This window comes from Lepisosteus oculatus, chromosome 21 (genome assembly GCF_040954835.1).
Source record: "Lepisosteus oculatus isolate fLepOcu1 chromosome 21, fLepOcu1.hap2, whole genome shotgun sequence".
Lineage (NCBI taxonomy): Eukaryota > Metazoa > Chordata > Actinopteri > Semionotiformes > Lepisosteidae > Lepisosteus > Lepisosteus oculatus.
Window position 1 is genome coordinate 3,147,065 of NC_090716.1, and position 19,596 is coordinate 3,166,660.

Here is a 19,596-nt window from a genome sequence, read left to right on the forward strand (position 1 = left end):
CACAGACGGACGCCTGTTCTGTAAGGTAGTAGCTACTCCAAGCCCTCCAGCTGAAAATCAGGCTGAAATGTGCGACCATTTGAAAATGGGGAACTATTACAATCAAAGTCCATATTGGTTCACAACAAGAATGGCTCACCTTGGATGTGTCAGGTAATATGTTATCTTAATTTTTAAATAATTGAAGGACAACTACATATAAACGTAGAGTAACTGAAAATTGTAACCACGCTGTATGTAGTGTATCATCCATGTTAGGCCCAGATGTAACGTGCATACAGAAATTATTATCCTCAGTCTTAAAGATGTGCAGCTGAACTCCAGGATGACAGATTTGTCCCTACAAGTCACACTTTTGACGGGGAGATATTTCTTGATTCCAGCTTTATGGAAAGTGGTTCAAAATTCCTCCATCTTTCAGCTTTTTTTCAGATGACTACCCCCAGAAGACAAAACTGACTCGTGTAGCTCAACAATCTCTAAATGTACTTTAAAAATAAATGTATCCACATATTTTGCATTGCTATAAGGTTAGTACCTAAACAAACAAGGTAAAAACTCCCGATAGAACTGTGTAAATAGAAAAATGTAACTGAAGAAAGCTTGGCTGCGAAAAACACCTTGTATGCATAAAATAATATTAAGGAAATCATATTTCTACAAATGAATTCCATTCTGCTGCACTAATTTAGGATTTGGCAAGGTTTGAAGAAAAACCTGAACTTGCACATCAGCTGTAGCCTGTGTGTTTCCATGGGGTCTGTAAACAGTGTCTGGCAAATGGGTAAGGTTTGGATTTAACGTTGGCCTTCAATGGACTGAAATCAGCCTGCTCAGCAAGCCATGTGTTAGCAGGAACGAAAATGGAGTGCTGAATTTAATTTTGAAAGCAAAGAGGAGTGGAGTTTTTTTTTAGTAAAACTAGCACTTCCCAAAAGCTCACTCGCCCCCAAAATTGGAAAGTGTGTAAAAGTGGACCCTCCGTGCACAGAAGTTCTTCTCTCCAAAATACTTTTATTTAAAAACACAAACAGCCATGAGCTCATCCAACATTATATATATATATTTAGACAGCAATTTCTTCAAGGTGCATAAACATTCTGAAGTGAAGTAGTTGTGTGAACAGAAGCCTGCATTTCTACAGCTATATCTATGTTTTACCACCATTACGGAACAGAGATATGGACCCATGAAGGGCCTGAGGTACAAAAATAGAGATATCCCAATGGAAAGTCAATATCCATCCCACAATCCGAGCTCAGACTATGATCTTCGATAACCATGTGGCCCTCTATTCCAGAACACGTGTCCAAAGGGATATTGCAAACTCCTATCAGGAATGTGGTCCAGCCTGTCCAGTGGTATGTAAGACATATGCACACATGTGGATTTCTCTCTTTTTTTTTTTCAGCTCTTGCATATGAAATAAGGTGTGGAATGGTGCACGCCCCTGGCTTATATTAAATAAATGACATCGTCGGAGTATCCATTTCATTCAGTAGTTCTGTACTGGAGTCTGCAAAGTAATACATGTAAGGCGTTGTGAGTGAGATCCTGAGAAAGATGTGAAAACTTGGGGGCAATCAGAAGTAAGCAGGGGGCAGGGACTGCAGGGGGGGGGGGGATTTGGAGGGGAAAAGCTGGTTTAGGGAAGTGGCCGCGTAATCTTTTGATACAGTACTGTGCTCTTCAGCAACTTCCTGAAGATTTGTCCTAAAAGATGCAGAAATTAAAAAAGAAGATGTTGTCAATTTTCAAGACACTTCATGACTGTATGCTTTAGGAAGTGGGTGACCAGTCTACTATGGTCTCCTGGGGAACTGGGCCTGCTCCAACTAACAATAATATATGTTCCCAAAGCCCCTTAACTTGGAGCTTGTTTGTGTAAATGCCAAGATCAGTAGGCTGAATGGCTTCCTACGGCCTGTAACCTTCTTTAAAAGAGAGGACAAAGCCCAATTCTGCTGGTACAGACAAACCCAGGATGCCCAGGGAGAGTTCAAAGGTCAGTTTCAGTGGTTTTTGCGTTCAGTTGCCTATAATCATTTTATTTCTTCAAATATTCCAATTTAATATTGCAAACAACGTCACAACATACAAAATGAATTATATTAATCCAGAACAAATGTCAATGAATAATCTTTATATTTTCATATCTTTTTTTTTTTTAAACCTGTGGGATTAAAAAAATAAACAGCAAAGCTTTGACAACAGCACCTTGACATTAGTAATTCCAACACTGCCTCTGAGAAGTTTAAAGCAGTAAACAGATAAAGTACTATCAGGAAGAAAGACCACTTACTGTTAAAAATGTAAACGGAATGTTTTGGTCGGAATTTATATCCTTTTTGTTTCCAAAGTGGACAGTTTTCTCAATTCACAATTGAAGCAGCATGCAGTATTTTTAGATTTTTTTTTTTAACTCTTCCCTCATTTTTTTTCCTCTTTTTTTTCACCCCAAATTCTTGGCAACGTAAACAGACCACAATGTTTTGAGGAATGTCATACAGAGTTAATTTCAGATTGTGCGCAAATGACTGATTGATTTTTTTTTTTTAATTTTAACTTTTTTCGTCTCCGAAGGTCATGTTTATGTTCAATAAATAGACTGTATTACCACTTTACTGTATAAACTTCATCTTTTTTTTTTACATGCAGTCCATAAAATTTTTTCATTTGACGGAATAATTTACCCTGTTATGTATATATACAAATAGATATTTTCTCTCTGTTTTTTTTTTTTACTCTCAATAAAATCTATACAACATTTAATTCACTATCTCCCCCTCTTAATGGTGAGCGTACATACACACGAAGTGTCTATTCTTATAAAGCGCCAGGCTTTTTTTTTCTTGTTATCCATGGTGAATGCCCGGACAAATGACTGGGTTGTCCGACACTGAGAGTTGTAGTGGCGTTTGTCTATCCCTCTACAAGCCTCGTTGGTGTACCCCTTGGGGTTGCATTTGGTCTCATAAAAGTATTGCTTGAGTTGGCCATTGGACACCGGCACCTTCTCTAGCACTGTGACGGTCTGCCCAGACATGTCCACTGCGGTCTTCTTTTCCACGGCCGTCACCCACTGGCTAATACTGTCACACACACTCAGCTCCCCCCTCCGCGCCGGGTCGGAGTGCCTTCTCACCCGCATGGACATGTTCGCCGCGTCCAGGTAGTTTTTGTACTCCTCCAGGAGAAAGAGCAGAGGGGGCTCCAAAGGCACTTGGTTGCTGATCATCACCCGCGACGTGTACAGGTCCGCGTCTCGGGGCTCGTCCCCCTGGGCGGCCCCAGCCCCCCGCGGCTCCCCCTCGCCCTCCAGCAGCTCCTCGATCACCTGCTCAAACGTGTCCGCCAGGGACGGCAGCCCCCGCGGCGCCCCGCCCCCGCTCTCCGGAGTCCCGTGGCCTCGCGCCGCGCCCGGGTAACCCACGCCGAAGTGGCTGCGGATCCCGGCTGCTTCTTTCATGGGGGCAGCTCTCATGCAACTGAAGTACGAAATTACCATAGTAAGGAACAGGATGGTCATCACTCTTCTCACCTGGTGGAACTGCAGAGGGACGGGGGGGGGGGGGGAGAGGTGGGGAGAAAAGGAGAAAAGAAGGCCGTTAGTTCTCTGGGGAGCACAGCTCTCTCAGTCGGGGCGCAGCGCAAGACCGGCCTGCCCCTCTAAGGCTCCTCCAGCACTGATGTCACCTGCAGGAAGCTAAATGCGTCAACACCCGAGGCGTCAATAGAGGACTGCGGCGCCCGTCCAGAGAACACGCTCCTCCCCTGCCTGCCTGCCTCTGAAAGTAGGCCACCAACAGGCTGAACACAACAAAAACCGAGTTCGGCGAGTCAGGTTAAAGCCTCCAAAAAATACCCCCCACTCCCCATAGCTTTCCTGTTCTTTACTCTTTTCTGCCCTGCACCGGGACCGAGGCACCCTGCGCCCCAAGGTTCAGACGTGTCCCTCCAGGCGGAGAAAGGGGACGCGGCTCTGAATTCCGAGAATCAGCCTTCGAGCCAAAAAGTCGGTTTCGAACGGATACACATCTATTGGATGTCGGACAGGCTCCTCTCGTTTGTTCATTCTACCGGCCCAGTCCAGGACCGCAAAGGTAAAGTGACGTTTGAGGCTTTCTGTTTTTCTCAGAAATCGCAGTGCCGTGCCGAGATTACAGGGCTTAGGGTACATTCTCTGCCCCCACTTTTTACCAAAAGGAGGAATACACATCTGCAGGTGAGCAGCTCCACGTTCCTGTCAGTTCTATCTCGTGGGCCACGACGAGGGTAAGATGCCAAATATATAACACCCAAATTGGTCAAATTATGCTGTAGAGGTTTAGGAAAATATTTTTGCTCCAGGGTAAATCGCCCACCGGCTCTCCGCGTGCTGAAGAACCCCTGCTTGCTGCTGGGAGTCAGCATCTCCAAGCAGCTTCTGTGCTGTCAAACAACCTTCAATTGACTTTTGACTTTCGGATTGTCTGTGACACCACTGGCAATTGTTTACGTCGGCTAAAAAGGAAAACAGGAGTTCACATTACAGCAGAGCACAACGCCTTAGACATCTGCCGTGACTCAGATCTGTATTCTGTAGAGGTATTGTCTCCTCCCTCTTACCTTCCTCAAAGTCTGCTTCACTGAACTGCCTCTCATTATCACACAGGAAATAGGACCGTTATGTTGTGAACACACCCCAGTCACTAAAACCAGTTTGGTTCCCTTCCATTCTCAGAACTACCCACACTGTCTTATTAGTTTCTCCTTTAAGACACTTGTCTTTAAAAAAATAATTAAATAAATAAGGTCCCCAGGATTGATGACCCTGTGATGCCACTCTGGGCCCCCCTAGAGAACCACAGGCGAAGTGCAAATATTGAGATAATCACATGTCATCTATTGCTGCAAATGTTTGTGACTCTGATATGGGCAGACCAATACTGCGGTATGTATGGGTTGCTGTGTGCCAAGCTGAATGTAGCTCACAGCCCAAACACTCTCTGTGCACCATGCAAAAGCAAAGATGAGATGGCCTGCGCCCATCATTCCTGCAATCTGGTCTCTTAAGCCAGTTCCAGAGGTTGAGTACCACTATACGCCAGCAGCAATATCACCCTGCAACTCACAACTGGCAACCCACTGAAGCTAGGCAGGTATGAGCCTGGTCAGTACCTGGATGGGAGACCTCCTGCGAAAAACTAAGGTTGCTGGCCCCACTAACACCTCTTCCAGCAGGGGGCGCTCACCCTGCGGTCCATGTGGGTTCTAATGCCCCAGTATAGTGATGGGGACACTATACTGTAAACAGGCGCCTTCCTTCGGATGAGAAGTAAAACCGAGGTCCTGACTCTCTGTGGTCATTAAAAATCCCAGGGCGCTTCTCGAAAAGAGTAGGGGTGTAACCCCCGCATCCTGGCCAAACTTTTCCCATTGGCCCTTACCAATCATGGCCTCCTAATAATCCCCCTCTATGAACTGGCTTCATCGCTCTGCTCTCCTCCCCACTGAGAGCTGATGTGTGGTGAGTGTTCTGGCGCACTATGGCTGCCGTCGCATCATCCAGGTGGGGCTTCACACTGGTGGGGGTGGAGGGCTGGTGTGTGGTGAGTGTTCTGGCGCACTATGGCTGCCGTCGCATCATCCAGGTGGGGCTGCACACTGGTGGGGGTGGAGGGGATCCCCATTCCCTGTAAAGCGCTTTGAGTGGAGTGTCCCGAAAAGCACTATATAAGTGTAAGCAATTATTATTATTATTATTATTATTATTATTATTATTATGGGTCCTGTAGACTGTTTTAAAGTGAAACTACAGAAGAGCAGAAGAGCCTGCACTTTTCAAAGGATCTTCTGTGAGTGATGATGAGGTCCTGTCCCTGCCAGAGCTCCATTCCCTTTGCTTTTTTTGAAGCCCATGCTGCAGATGGCAACACACAACTACGGTTTCCTGATACTCAGAACAAGGTGGGCTAAGAACTCAAGAGTGACTCACTGTATCCAAAGGACGGTTTGTAGTTTTGACCCAGGAGCTTATCATTCGTGTGCAAGAACAAGACCTGCAGTTTCTTTCTGCCACTGTCTGTTCATTTCCCCTCTGTTCAGGCAAAACCCAACCGAAAAAAGGTAAAGTAATAACTTCAAAGCCCACTCCTCTCTTTTCAATGCTGAGCATTTCAACTGCAAAATGCTGAAATGTACAGGGACACTGTATATCTGTTGAAAGATTTAAACAGATAGTCAAAAATATTGAACGCACCCTAGGTAAAGAAAAAAAAACCCGTATCATTGCCGGCTAACAAGCTCAACGCCTGACGATCTCCCTTTCAAGAACTTCAATCTCTACGATTTTTTTCTGACTCTGCTGGCAGTTCTTAAATATAAGATGAGTTTTTATCAGACAACAGTGCAAAAGCATTGATCACAATGGATCTGATTCTCCTGATGTCTGATTTTGGTTTTAAATAGATCACATCCCACAGAAAATACCCTTAAGCTTCAAGGAAGACTTTCAGACTGAAAGATGCTTTTTAGACTAAAAAAACAGTTTGCCTCTATACTGTTCGGTACAGTGCACACCAAGCATACTGGATGGTACACGAGACATTTTCAGGTCTTCACTACTTGAATAGCAGCTCTTAAACAAGAAATCAATGAAGCAATCAGAACTCCAATCCTAGTTAGAACTGACATAAACCCCCCAAATCATTGCACACCGCAAACAGATAAGAACATTTCTTACCTCTCCAAGCCCTTAATATTCATGCAAGTCCAGGAGTAGAAACCATACTGACACACATCTTGCTATATCTTGCATATGCATTTTGCTGTGGACTCTAAGCTTTCATTTCAGGCAGGAGGTGTTAAAAATAGCCTAAGCCACAGAACAAGCACTACTGTGTCGCCTGGTGTTCTTTATCTTAGTGGTGTTTCAGACTCCCAAAAGTCATGAACATGAATCATCTCAAAACGGATGTACGGCCGTAAGATGTAAAAAAAAACCCCACTCATTACAAAGCATTTGTTTCATTCCTAATTGGTGTCTTGGGCTATAGTTAAGGATTGTGGATGCTGTACGGACTGCCATGGAGATGCTCCATCTATAAATAGGTGATCTGGGAATCCCTGAGTCTCAGTTCAGACTTCACATCCTCCCCTTAATGAGCACATGTGGAGTTTCTTTTCCTACTTAACTCACATCCGAAAGGTGCACCTGTTCAAACTGCAGTATCTTCACTCCTCTCACCTAGAGCATTTTGTAAAAAAAATCACCATCCCCATTTAATACAAATAATGGCAATATGACTGTAAGGAAATGGCTTTCAGGATGGGAATGATATGCTGATTTTGCGCCTGATTTTGAAGCCTCACTATAGCAGAAAACGAATTCCACCCTGGGGCATAGCATCAGGTCAGAGAATAAAAGCACAGCATAAGCAGATATTAAATAAAAATCTTTCCCATGTCACCGATCACCAACAGCGATAGTGAATGTCAAAATTGCCCAATGAATTCACCAAGACCAGATGCCAAATGGAAAGCTCATATCAATATCAATGGCGCATGTTGTCACACATGCGAGAGACCATGATGGAACAGATAAAGGAGATGCTTCAGGCTCAGTAGATAACCCTGTAATCACAGGGGGCAGAACCAAGTCATTCCTGTGATGTACTGGTGTCCCATCTAGAGGGGGAGTCACATGCTCTCAAGTCCCCTTCACAGTACAGGAACCATTCTGGGTTCTGGCCCAGTGTGTTTCTGTGGCTCTGGTCTGGACCTTCTGTTGTTGATGAGTTGGCCTGGAATCGAACCCAGGTCAACTGCTTGGAAGGCACTTATGTTTACCACTATACCACCAACATGCACTGGTCTGGAGCTTGTGTTATACCATGAGTCATAAAATCGGTGGCCCAGAAGCCAATCTGTGGTAGCCGGGAAGCAGTCAGTGAAATCCTGCGTGTTGCAGTACGCAAGCATGACGCAGGTGTTTGATTCTAGAAAATACACTCTCTGATCTCTCACCGACCGAGATCAGAACAGTTCAAGCTGGTAAATTGTCAAGTTCACGGAGAAGCTATGGGAAACATTTCATTTCTGCAAAGGCTGTTTGGGGAATTGTCTGTGTTGGGGGGATTTTACCCCACTGATGGGAAAGAGGCATTCCCTGTTTCATTGCGTCTAGGGGCCGTTGAGACTGAAATGCTGCAAAATTTCAGCCCTTCTGCCTTTCAGTGGCCTATCTCAGTGGTCAACCTGATAACAACGACCACAGCTCTGCACAGCACAGCCCCTGCAACAGTCCACAACTCCCAGCAGAAATGACCCCAGCTTCACTCGCTAGCTTTTGCACTTTTTGTGCAAAGTCAGAGTCTCCACATGATACCCCGCTTCTACATTGTAACATATCCAAATCTGCACTGCCCAAAGCTCAGGTGCATGCAAAGAGACTTCTACGACATTTGCTACCACTTATGCAGGACAATACTGCACTATTACCTTGATCTCACAGCACTTCATGTGGGCCAGCCCTCACTTACTTAACTGAGCAGGAGCCCTGAGGGTTCATGGACTGAGCCAGGCAGATGGCTTCTTCTGCAAACCAAAATCCAGAATAAACAACGATCCCCTAGGTCTCAGGCATCCAATAGTATAGATGCTTGTGGTGTGGAAAGGAGATTTAATTTCTAGCAAAAGTGTCATGTTAACTCTGTTGTCAAAAGACGGAGGTGGAATCTGGGCGTTTGCTGAGCAAACAACAATATATTATGATTCTTCCTTCAGTACATTACAAGCTAAAGGCATCTTTAGCTCTGCGTCTTAAAATATCCGGAAAGTGTGGTTCCTTCGTTGTTGAGAAACCGAGGGGGATTAAACGGGGTTAAAATATTTGAACTATTTCACCGGAGATATTTTTCTCAGAGGCACACCTTGTCCTTTGCAGTGAAATGCACACAGCACTTCCCCATGGGTTTGCCTTGTAGAGGAATGAACTGTGTAAAGTTTCCTAACTCTCTGCTTTGACACAAAAGAATTCAAGCGCCCCTGAAATGCACACATTGTATCTATACAGAGTTCCTGGCAAAGAATCTCAAACAAAATTAAAATGCAATCTCAACTGCAATGAGCTTCAGCAGAGTATCAGCGGACAGGAGCAACACCAATCATACTTTTTCACCAAAGAAAAGTGTGTGAAATGTCAGGCTTTCGGTCGCTTACGGAAATTTCAAAGGCTCACGTAAAAAAAAAGCCCTGCAGATTTTGATTTCAAAGACTTTTTCGTCGAGCTATCAGAAGGGTCATCGACAGTCTGTCAAAACGGTGCCTGTGGCCACAATCACATCAGGACTACTGTGTTCCTCACTCCCTTCGCATTCACCTCCTTCGCTAGGTGGCCGCTGTCAGGCTAAAAGATTTCTGCTCCAAACAATTCAAGAGAAATACCTTTAAATAAGTTCCAACGCCTCCGCCCCTGACCCCTGTAGCTAAACAGATAGCGCTCTAGCAGGACTGAGAGTTCAAATTAGTTACCTCTTCCACAATGACCCGAGGCAAAAAGGTGTTGTTTTTGGAAAGTAAAATTCTCAAGAAAGTCCTCGCGAAGCCCTTATGTCCACTTCAGACACCAACAAACTCAACTCAACTCACAGGGATCAGGCCGCCACCAGGGACTGTGGCTAATCAGCTTAAAGGCATTGTCTGAAACATCAACAATAACAAAAAATGCCCTTTGGATTTCTGGGAAGAGTGCACCTTTGGGTTTGCAACTTAAAGCAGCACTGATTTAGCCAAAAAGCAAATATCCTAAAAGGGCTGTGGTCTGCAAGTCTTTGCTAATATTATAGTTGCATCTCCTCCCCCAGAGCATGACCATGCACTGGGTGAACACAGAACGTACACTTCGCATTCCCCCCCCCATTACACATAAATAAGCTGTACTTAACCTTACCTAATCCCTTAAAGGAAGGGTCATAGGGTCATCGGGCACAAGGGTTAGGCTTTTAGAAAACCTGAAAATGTAATTCCCACTTTGATATCCCAGCACATCCTAATCCCCCGTCCTTCCCTGCAGGTTCTCTAAAGGTGCACTTTAACAGGCCGCTGCCAATTTGCAAATGATAAGAAAGACAATACTATGAAGAGGGCTGTGCCAGCTTCAGCAGCACCTGTGTGCCAGCAAGTAGTGCCAGCAAGCAACACAGCTTATACCACAAGACTTCTTCTGTATTTGTGATGTGGCGACTGGATTTTTTTCAAATGAAGCCAAATGAACGGCAATGAATTAAAGAAGTTCTGAAGCTGCCTCTTTTACTCTGTCCTGTCATATGAATGATATGAGTAAATGAAAAGGCATGCCTGTGCTTTTTTTTTTTGGTGCACCCAGTACAGCATGTACATTCTTTTTAAAAAGAATCCCCTTAAAACCTAGAGCTTACTCATCCACCTCTGCCAAATCGAGAGAAGGCTTCACACTCGAAACATTTCACAGCTCACGGTTTGCAAATAATTCTGGAGACTTACTGAAACAGGTTGTCTGCACAAGAACATCAGGTCTTAGCAAACCAAGCTGTTTTCCGCTACTTTTTAAGCAGTTCTGGGAGTTGTTTGCTCCAATTCCCATCAATTAGACACATTTATATTTTGATAGCGGTGGAATTCTGCTACACGAAAGGATTTGCTTTCTTGTATTAAGACCTGTTTTTAAATGACATGGTGAGCACAGTGATTCAGTCTCAGCAGAAAAACAATGCTACTCTCCGCAAGCACACTTGAATGGTAACATGTACAGTATAAGATTACAAGCAGAGCCGTCTGATGAATTACCCACTAAGTTCCTATGGGAACAGGACTGTAAATTCATCCTTTCCAAACACAGCCAAATTCCTAAATCACAAACTGAGGAGAGTGCAGATGAGATTCCCAGAAACGTTTTGAACTAGTGGGCTCTGGTGCAACATTTTCTTTTCCACTTAAAGAGCTCAGCTTGACGTTTTGGATAAACAGCAAATTCTCCTAAAAAAGAAAGAGAGAAAATAACTTCTACAACCCAGCCAGCCTGGATTCTCTGCAAGGTGTTTTTTATTTAATTCCAAGGACACAGTCCTGTTTCAGCGGTTTCACCAAACCTTATTTAATGCGCAATAGAGGCATGATAGGGATTAGCTGGTTAATTGGCGGAACTGTAGGGACAAAGCTGACAGACCCCTCTTTTTGGCAAGGAAAGCGCAAGGGGACTGCTGTAAGGGTGAGGATGGGGTGCGAGAGAAGATCGGAGAGTGGGCACTCTGGAGGTGAGGTCCTTGCATGCAGGGAAGCTGAGGTGGGTGAGACTGGGGTCTGACCTTCTACAGAACGTCCATTTAGAACTCCACATGCAAGAGTCATCAGGCTTCAGCAACTCCCCATCAACACCTGGGGATATGGTTATAGGCCAGTTTTCATGACTAGATCCCTCCTTGATCAAATTCGGGCCACTAACACATTCACCCTAGTGATTTTTCCTGCTCTTCCAATGTTTTAAACTGGAACCACACATATTCTATATACAAGCCATTCACTGTGCTTTACTACATTATACCATGTTTCCGTGAGCGACATTTTACAGCACTTCAGGCCAGGAGTTCTCTATCTTTAACCCGCTGCTAGAGAAAACAAACTACTTAAGTTGTCCATCTACTTCCTCACTGAAATAAAAACCCACAGAAAGTCAAATATGTCCCAGTGTAACTTAAGCACATCTTTTAATACATGAATTCTTTTCTTTTTCTTAACGACTATCACAGGGCACAGCATTAGAGGGAAAGAAAGGCTGTGCCTGACAGTTTAACAAGGCTGCAAATGTCACGCACAAGACACTCCACAGAAATGGAGGCCGTGTAACTCATTAGAATCCAATTGCTAGTTACTCCTCTGAGCTTTCTTCTTGCCGGGTGACTGACGCTCTTTTTTTATTTGGCTATTTCCTGTTTCAGTAAAGAAAATCAATAGGACTTGTCCTCAAAACTCTGATCCAGTTAAACCACAATCACATCCATGAACCACTGCAGTACTCTGGGGCTGCCTGTGATAATTCCAATTCGGGGGAAAAAAAAATACCCCAATACAAATACCTTTTCCTTAAATTTGTGAAATACAATTTCACCTGCAGCTGGGGTTCGGACGTCTGATTACGGCGGCTGACTTACAATTTTCTATACCTAGAGAAGGTCAATTTGGCGATTGTAAAAAGAATTACAGTATCAAAAAACGGTCATAAATTAGATTTAACACACCATGAATATTTGGGGAATCTATTTGTTTCAGTGAAGCTAATCCCCATTTAAAGAAAACGAAAAGCCCAACATTGCTTTATTTATACTCTATCTCCCAGAGCTAATGATTGCACAATTACACTGAGAAAGAAATGAAGGACAATCATTGAAGACACACAACCATTACCGTTTAATGAGACAATAATGAACTGCTCCTGCAACACTGGAATGACACCTTTTGAAATGAGGAGAGTGCAGAACAAGCCCACACACATTAACAGGCCTTGAGATATTACCTGGGTCACTTCAAATCTCCACGTCGGCTCGGTCTTGCAAAAGAACTTCTGCCTTTTTTTACCACTTGCGGTGCGTAGCTCAGCTTCCATTCCAGGGGTGGCACATTTCATCATTTATTTTTAAACATTACGCTGTCCAGAAAGGAGAAAGACTGGGAGACACCCGGCAGTCTCGGTGTCCTCTATTATAATCTTATTTGCCTATTTAAATTGCTGTGCTCTCTGCTGGTGAGTCTAGTTTCTCTCATTACTCTACAGGGGTGACATTCAGCTAAATTCAGCTCTGGTGCTAAGTACTCTTTTCCCACACGCTCCTTCATTTCCGTCTCTGTGCAGAAGGATGAGCCAGAAAGTCACCTCTTCACTTCGCTGGTTTTCTCCTCTTGCTTGGTGCCTGCTTGCAAGTCCCATGAAGGCGATGAGCAGGGATTAGGGGCCAGAGCAAGAAAAACAGAATCTGACTGTCATTTCAGAATGTGACCTGCTGACAAGTTGTGGGCTTTACATATAGGCTGGGGTCCGTCCTCTTCATGCCTGCTAGAGGGACTAGAAGAGAGACTGGCACTGCTAGATTAACAGATGAAAGGTAATTGCGCTATCATCTCTTCTTTTCAAGGGGGCTGCACTGTTTCCTTAAAGGATATATAGTGTCCTTTTAATCCCGAAAAAAGAGATTACAGTAAAGCCCTATTGGACCAATACAGGATTGCTTCCTTAACATAAAGCATATGGCAAAATGTTTCAATGACTTTTTTAACAAACACAATTGAATCCCTGCTCTGTGCCACTTCCATTTGCAGCACAATAATAATTGTTTCTACTTTAACAGCGTATCCAACAATGTGAATTATTGCTCCGGTTACCTAGTGTATAGTGCCTCCCTCTCTCAGAATTCAATGTTCTTGTCCACTGGTTTGTGTTTTAGTTTTCTTCCAAAGGTTATCTTGAAGTTAACTGATATGACAATCCAGACATGGCTTACATTAACCTCATTGAGATGTAAACCCTTCCTTGAAAACACTACAGTATAAAAAACACACAAATGCATGTTCATTGTCACTTCTTTCCAAAGAATGCACTTTCCTAAGAAGTTCTGCATTGCATAACCATCACAATCTTTCTCACTTCACTGAGATTGTACAAAAAAACAAATCAAATCTTCCTGGACAGAGAAGGACTGTTCTGTTTATTTTTTTTTTGGCTCTCTTAAGTTTATTTTTGTTCATCACTTCCAAAGTCATTGTAGTGACAGTCTTGATAATATCAGCAACAGTAAACTCCTAAGATTTTTTTTTTCAGTGACCCTAAGCTTTCTTGTTATCTGTGGAAAGGTGACTTCCAGAACCAGACTTGATGACTTCCTGGAAATGTCTACATTCCTGCAGATAGAAAATTAAGAATTCTGGAAGGTCCAAAAATCGGATCGTGCGTGCTACAATTAGGCTACTTGGTGTTTCCTGGAAAAATCAGGGACAAGCACCATAGTTCTAATGGAATGACGTTCTTTCTAAGAAAAACGTTCTTCAAGGAAAACTGAATGAGGCAACTCCATTCAAACTCATCATAGCTTGTTTATTGAATGCTACAAGAAACTGAATTGCGTTAAACAGTCAGGAGTGGATTCTGCAATAAAAGTAAATAATGTAAACAACCTTTCTCGACAGTTATTTAATGGAGTTTATAATGAAAGTTCGGGAGGTATTCCAACAGCCAAGTTCAATCAGCCTCAGCTGTCAGTAATTTGTAATCAATCCTAATGTCATTTCCTTTCCTAAAACACTATAAATACTGTATGTGACCCCCTTCTCTCCTTCTCTCACACACAAGGTCTCCTGCCTCCCTCTTCCCCCCCATCTCCCCCTCTGCAGCTGCCCCTGGGTCACCCCTCACTCTGTATGGGGGTCCCAGCCTCCTCATTCTCTGGCCAGGAGGTCAGCCCTCACCCACACAGGTTCAGCCGAAACTTTATTGTGACTAAACCTTAATAAACTCCATAAACCTTTCAATACGCTTGATTCTTGGGTAAGTGTTGTTATTTCTGTTGGAAGTTACTATGATACCGTCCTACTGTGCTGTAATGAAAGATGCAAAAATATGCAGAGATTTTAATCATGCTTAGAGTGCAATTTTCCTATTGGCTGCTAAGGCTAGCTCTGCAGGTCATGTGTAAAACTAATAAAAGAATCAACAGATGATGACACTGCCACTTGTTTTTTAAATTAGGGCTAGTGTTGATTTAGACTGGGTAAACGTTGTTTTGCTTTGTGCTTTCAAAAAACAGGTGTACGTTATTTCTCCATTTTTTGCTGTCAATGAGTGTGCATATGCATGCAGACAGATTTTTAATGTGCTGTTTGGGGCATCGCAGTTTCATATCCTTTGTGTGCAACACGATTTTCATATTTGACTCATGAGACCAGTGCGGTCAGCGAGTGTCAGGCAAAAGACACGGCACCACTAACACAAACACACTATGGTCTAAGTGGAGGGGGACTGAGCTCATAGCTCCCTTGGCTCCCTGCTCTTCTGTGGATTCATGTGGAATCAGACTTTCACAGTAAAGCAGGAATTCAAGTCTTTGCATGAAAAACTCTACGAAGGTCAATTAATACTTGCAAAAAAGAGAGAGAGACGTTTGGAAGCCTGCATTTAACTATAAGTGAAAAGCCCTTCTGTCCGACAAGTAACATTAAATAATCTTCTACCACTATCCTATTTATTCAATTCATGTATTTTTTTTAAGGACAAAAATATGTAGCAGCACTCGCCGAATGTCAATTCCTATAATTAACTAACCTGAAGTCATAGTTCTCTTCCTCTAGCTGGCCTGCTTAGCCATTCGCCTGTTTTCTACCACTTAATCCACAGCTCCAGAGCTGATTAACCAACCAGCATGTTTTTGGACTAAAAGGGGACATTGCAGCACCAGGAGAAAACCCACGTGAACACAGGGAGAACATGCAGACTCCACACAGACAGTCCCCTGGTTCCAGAATTGAACCAAGAGGACCGCGGTGTTGCTAGGCAGCAGTGCTAACCACTGGGTTACCCTTGCCTGCTTATCTGTCTATTAACCAGTATCCACTACTGCAGCGCTATAAAAACAATACTTGGGAAGTGTGCCAGAACCCTCGTGGGTCAGGAACGCGTTTCGCCAATAATCTGCAGGAAATGTATTTTGTATCTGCCGGGCCGTATAGAAACTCAGGAATTTGTAGTATATAGACCTTTAAATACCTGTAACTCGACGTATTTAAAAAAAAAACATCATGTTGGGCGAAAACAACCTTGCAGACGAGCCTTCTCTCCTGGTGCCAGAATAATAATAAAACATTCCCAATTTAAATGTTGTCCGATTACCATAATTGGGTCGGGTAGTACCGTGACGTACAGTAGCCAAAAAAAAACCGCTATTAGATTCCAGTGCGTTTCAGCAGGTTACCAGGTCGATTGGTGAATTAGATTCTAGTCACAACTCAATAACAAAAAAAAAAGATCAAATGCAATCTTTCCCTTCCCGTTCTGTACTGATCCAGAGAGATGTCATCTAATTAACCCTCGGATGCATGGTCTAGGTCTAACCTTCATTGTTCTCGAACTTCCAGGGCCGACTAGAGCTTTTATATATAGATGGATTCGAGCTGGAGTTTCCTCGCGGCTGTTGTGTATTGTGTGCCAGGAGCAGAGAAGTCGAAAGAATGTTCCGGCATCCGAAAGCCTCACAGCAATGCACCCTGCCCCTACGTCACAGCCCAGGTTTACGTGGTAAACCATACCTTGTGAAGGTACACATTTGTCTTGTAAATACTTCAGTAGCGAACGTCTCACGTCAGGGCCACACGACTAGATACCCTTTCTCCCAACGAGGCACAGACCCCGTGCTCCTGAGCTCACTCTGAGCGGCAGCGCTTTCAAAAGCACGCCTCGGCCCTCACCTGTTGGAGTGACCAATGAGCCATCTCTGCCCAATCAATAACCATGCGCACAAAAGGGATTTCGAACGACTTCAAAGATTTGCTTCGAGTGGTCAGAAATCCTCTTGATCACCTAACAAGTAAACGTTCTAACCTTGGTCACGAAACGGCCCCATGTGTACGAATTGCAAATATTTACAGAAAACGTGCTTTCTTTCCCGGTGCATTCTTAAAGGGGCAGGAAAGAGCCGGAGAAACCTGTCACTGCTACAATTCCATCCCCCCCGAAACACGTCCCAAAATGATTTCGCCTTCGGTCGTTTAGTGTAAACCCACAACTGAATCATCGTTTTAAAACGCTTCGGGTCCTCCAGAAGCAAAATCGTTATGTTGTTTTTTTTTTTTCCGGAAGGCTTCGCTACACTGGGAGTGTTAAGTACACGTCTGACAAATTAATGCGCATATACAGTACGTTTTGAGCCTCTCGGCTTCACTCTTTATCTCAGTGATTGATCGGGGGCAGAACTTCAATATTTAAATAGATTCAGTTTCATTCGTTTGGACGTGAAAAAAGCGGCAGATAATTACACAGTCTCTTTAAAAAATTCATGTACCGGGATAAAATTACACTCGCAGAGTCAGCTAATAGGCTATATTTAATTAATAGAGAAATGAGGGGGTTTCTCCTGAAACACCAACAATTCCTAGTGACGTGACGCAGAATCAGCCCTTAAGGCTGTTGGCCTTATTCACTCGGGAGACGACGAATCTCCAACCAGTTTACTTCGCTCTGGGCAACGTACGTAAATCCGTCAAGTGTACATTTATTCCAGCAATTCCATGAACGCCTGACAACAGATATGATTTAGTATTTGTTTAAAAAAATACACTTGTTTCAAATCTTCGGAAAATTCTGACACCTCTTTTGCAAACATCTATACTGCACTGAAACGAGTTAATTGAAACACGCCGGACAATTAAAGCTGCGGAAACCAATTAGCGGCATCTCGCGCTCTCGGCTTATTAACTGATGTTCTTCGCTGTCTTGGATGTAAGCGCTCAGCGCAAGGCGTCAGCCGGTTGCCATGGCGATTGTGCATCCACTTCAGGGATGACTGACGTGTCCAACCAGATGCCGATGACTCCAATAGTGTAGTTTTGACTCCAATAGTTTGCGCTCTGTAATTTACAAAGAAGCTGGACGCCAAACCGAGAGACTCATGTTGTTTTGCCGGACACTGGAGTAAAAGTGTTTGATTATCAATTACTCACCCGGGGGGTTTACGAATATAAGTTAATTGTTTCAGACTCCTGTGCCAGACAAAGAAAATAAGACTCTTCCTCGTCCAACAGAGAGTCTCGGAACCGTGTAATGACATTTTGACAAGAGCGTCCCCTCCGTCACTAGCTTGGGACCGCGGTGCCGGCGGGACCAGCCTGCGCTGTGTCTGTATGAGCGAATGAAAGGTTAAAAGCAATATGATAAAACGCGCAAAATCCTTTTTAGTGACCGTAGACGTAGCGAATACTTGCTTGTTCCGTGAAAAAGAAAACAACTCAGCTCAGCGAGCAGCAGAGGTGAGCGCAGGTGCTAAGAAAGCCTATTTCATGGACAGAGTGAGGGGTCGCCGTTAGTGGCCTTTCATTTTCTAGCCACCCAGTTAATTAAGCCCGACCCTTTTCTGTACAGCCCCAGAAGCGGACAACAAGCAAGGGTTTCTGGAGAACCTGCTCACCTCGGGGTTTTGTCGCACCCAAGACGGCAGCTCGTTAATTAAGTTAGTCTGTATCTGCATCTGAGATCAGCCCAGGCCATAACACTGTGACTTAATTGCGCATATTAAACGTGGATCGAAGGCTGTTCCTGTAGAGCGCAGGGCTGAGGGCGTTCTCTGTCCGAGCCAGCTGTCCGAGCTCCGAGCCGGAGGACAACCGGCGCATATCGCGGTTCTCCTAAAATCGTTACCGGGGGACCTTGTGCGCATCGTCATTTTCCAAGCGCCAACTCGGGAATCCGGAGAGCTGCAGCCCTATGACCGTTAGAGAAACCGAAAAGCCCAATTAACGTGGAACTGATCATCAGTTTCGCTTCGGGATCAATAAAGTCTTATCTTATCTTCTCTCTTCTGAATATACCGATCTGTCCGGATATTTCTGTTGTACCTGCCCGCGCAGGTGACTCGTACCGAACAGTCACCGAATGCGATTCGGGGATGGACGAAGACTTTCACAGTGGGGCTGCCCAGGAACTTTCTTTTCGGAACAGGAGGAGAAGCGAGCTACAGTAAACCCGAACCCATTTACAACCCGTGACTTCCGAGCCCCGGTGGTACAGAAGGAACACGAAAAAAGTCAGAATTCTTCTGTCCACTCACAACCAAAAACAAACAAGCAAGCAAAAAGCTGTTTCCTGTAATGCATGTGGTCAACAAGACAATTCAGAAGCCTATCGGCCCATATGCAATTATTTTTGTGACAAAAACAACAGAGTAAAACACGACTGCTAACTAGGTACCAATCCCATTCAGTAGCCAACAAAAGCAGTACAGAGCAAGCTGGTTTCCCCAAATCTTTCCACTAGATGGCGCCTTTGTCCAAGGTAATGTTTCCAAGAACTGCTTTCAACCACAACCAACAACAACAACAAAAATATTCCAGATGGTATTTGGATTTCACATTCCTTTGATCTTCAGGTAAGTAATGGGTCAGGTATCATTCGGTCTGTTCCAGTTCAGCTGGGCACATTCCAGTTTCCCACAGTGGACCTACACCGCGCCAAACGATCACACAAGAGCGAAGTTAAAACACCGGAGAGGAGTCGCATTCCAACCGCGAACACAACGAGACAAGGCAACCCATGGAGTTTGATATGAAGGATTTTCATGTCGGTGTTCTTCACGTTGTTCAAAATCTCAGACATTCAACGCAGTCGGACATTTAGTTTTAGTTGTAGTTGTAGTGTAAGATTGGGAGCTGTGCCCGAGTAATGTCTGGGAAAAGCCTGAAGTAAAAGATCAAGTCAGCTATAAAGTAGAATAAAAGGAAGGCTATACGCGTGCATCATCATTATCGTCATAAAAAGAATAATAATCTGCTAAACTGTTACACATTCAATGCATTTCCCCATACTTAAGTATTTACATGTTACATCTG

The 19,596-nt window shown here is 44.0% G+C and overlaps 1 protein-coding gene across 5 annotated transcripts in view; it reads right to left on the minus strand.

The window, feature by feature from the left end:
• Positions 1–2,128: 2,128 nt before the first annotated feature.
• Positions 2,129–19,596, minus strand: part of bdnf (brain-derived neurotrophic factor) — a 33,777-nt gene continuing 16,309 nt past the window's right edge. For 4 of the 5 annotated variants that reach the window (XM_069181753.1, XM_015338620.2, XM_015338622.2 and 1 more), the window contains exon 2: positions 2,129–3,550. In XM_069181753.1, coding sequence (XP_069037854.1) covers positions 2,777–3,529 — 753 coding nt within the window. In that variant the 5' untranslated portion in view covers positions 3,530–3,550 and the 3' untranslated portion in view covers positions 2,129–2,776. Of the gene's footprint in view, positions 3,551–12,529; positions 13,208–19,596 lie in introns of those variants that run through there. The other variant, XM_015338619.2, reaches the window with a different exon arrangement.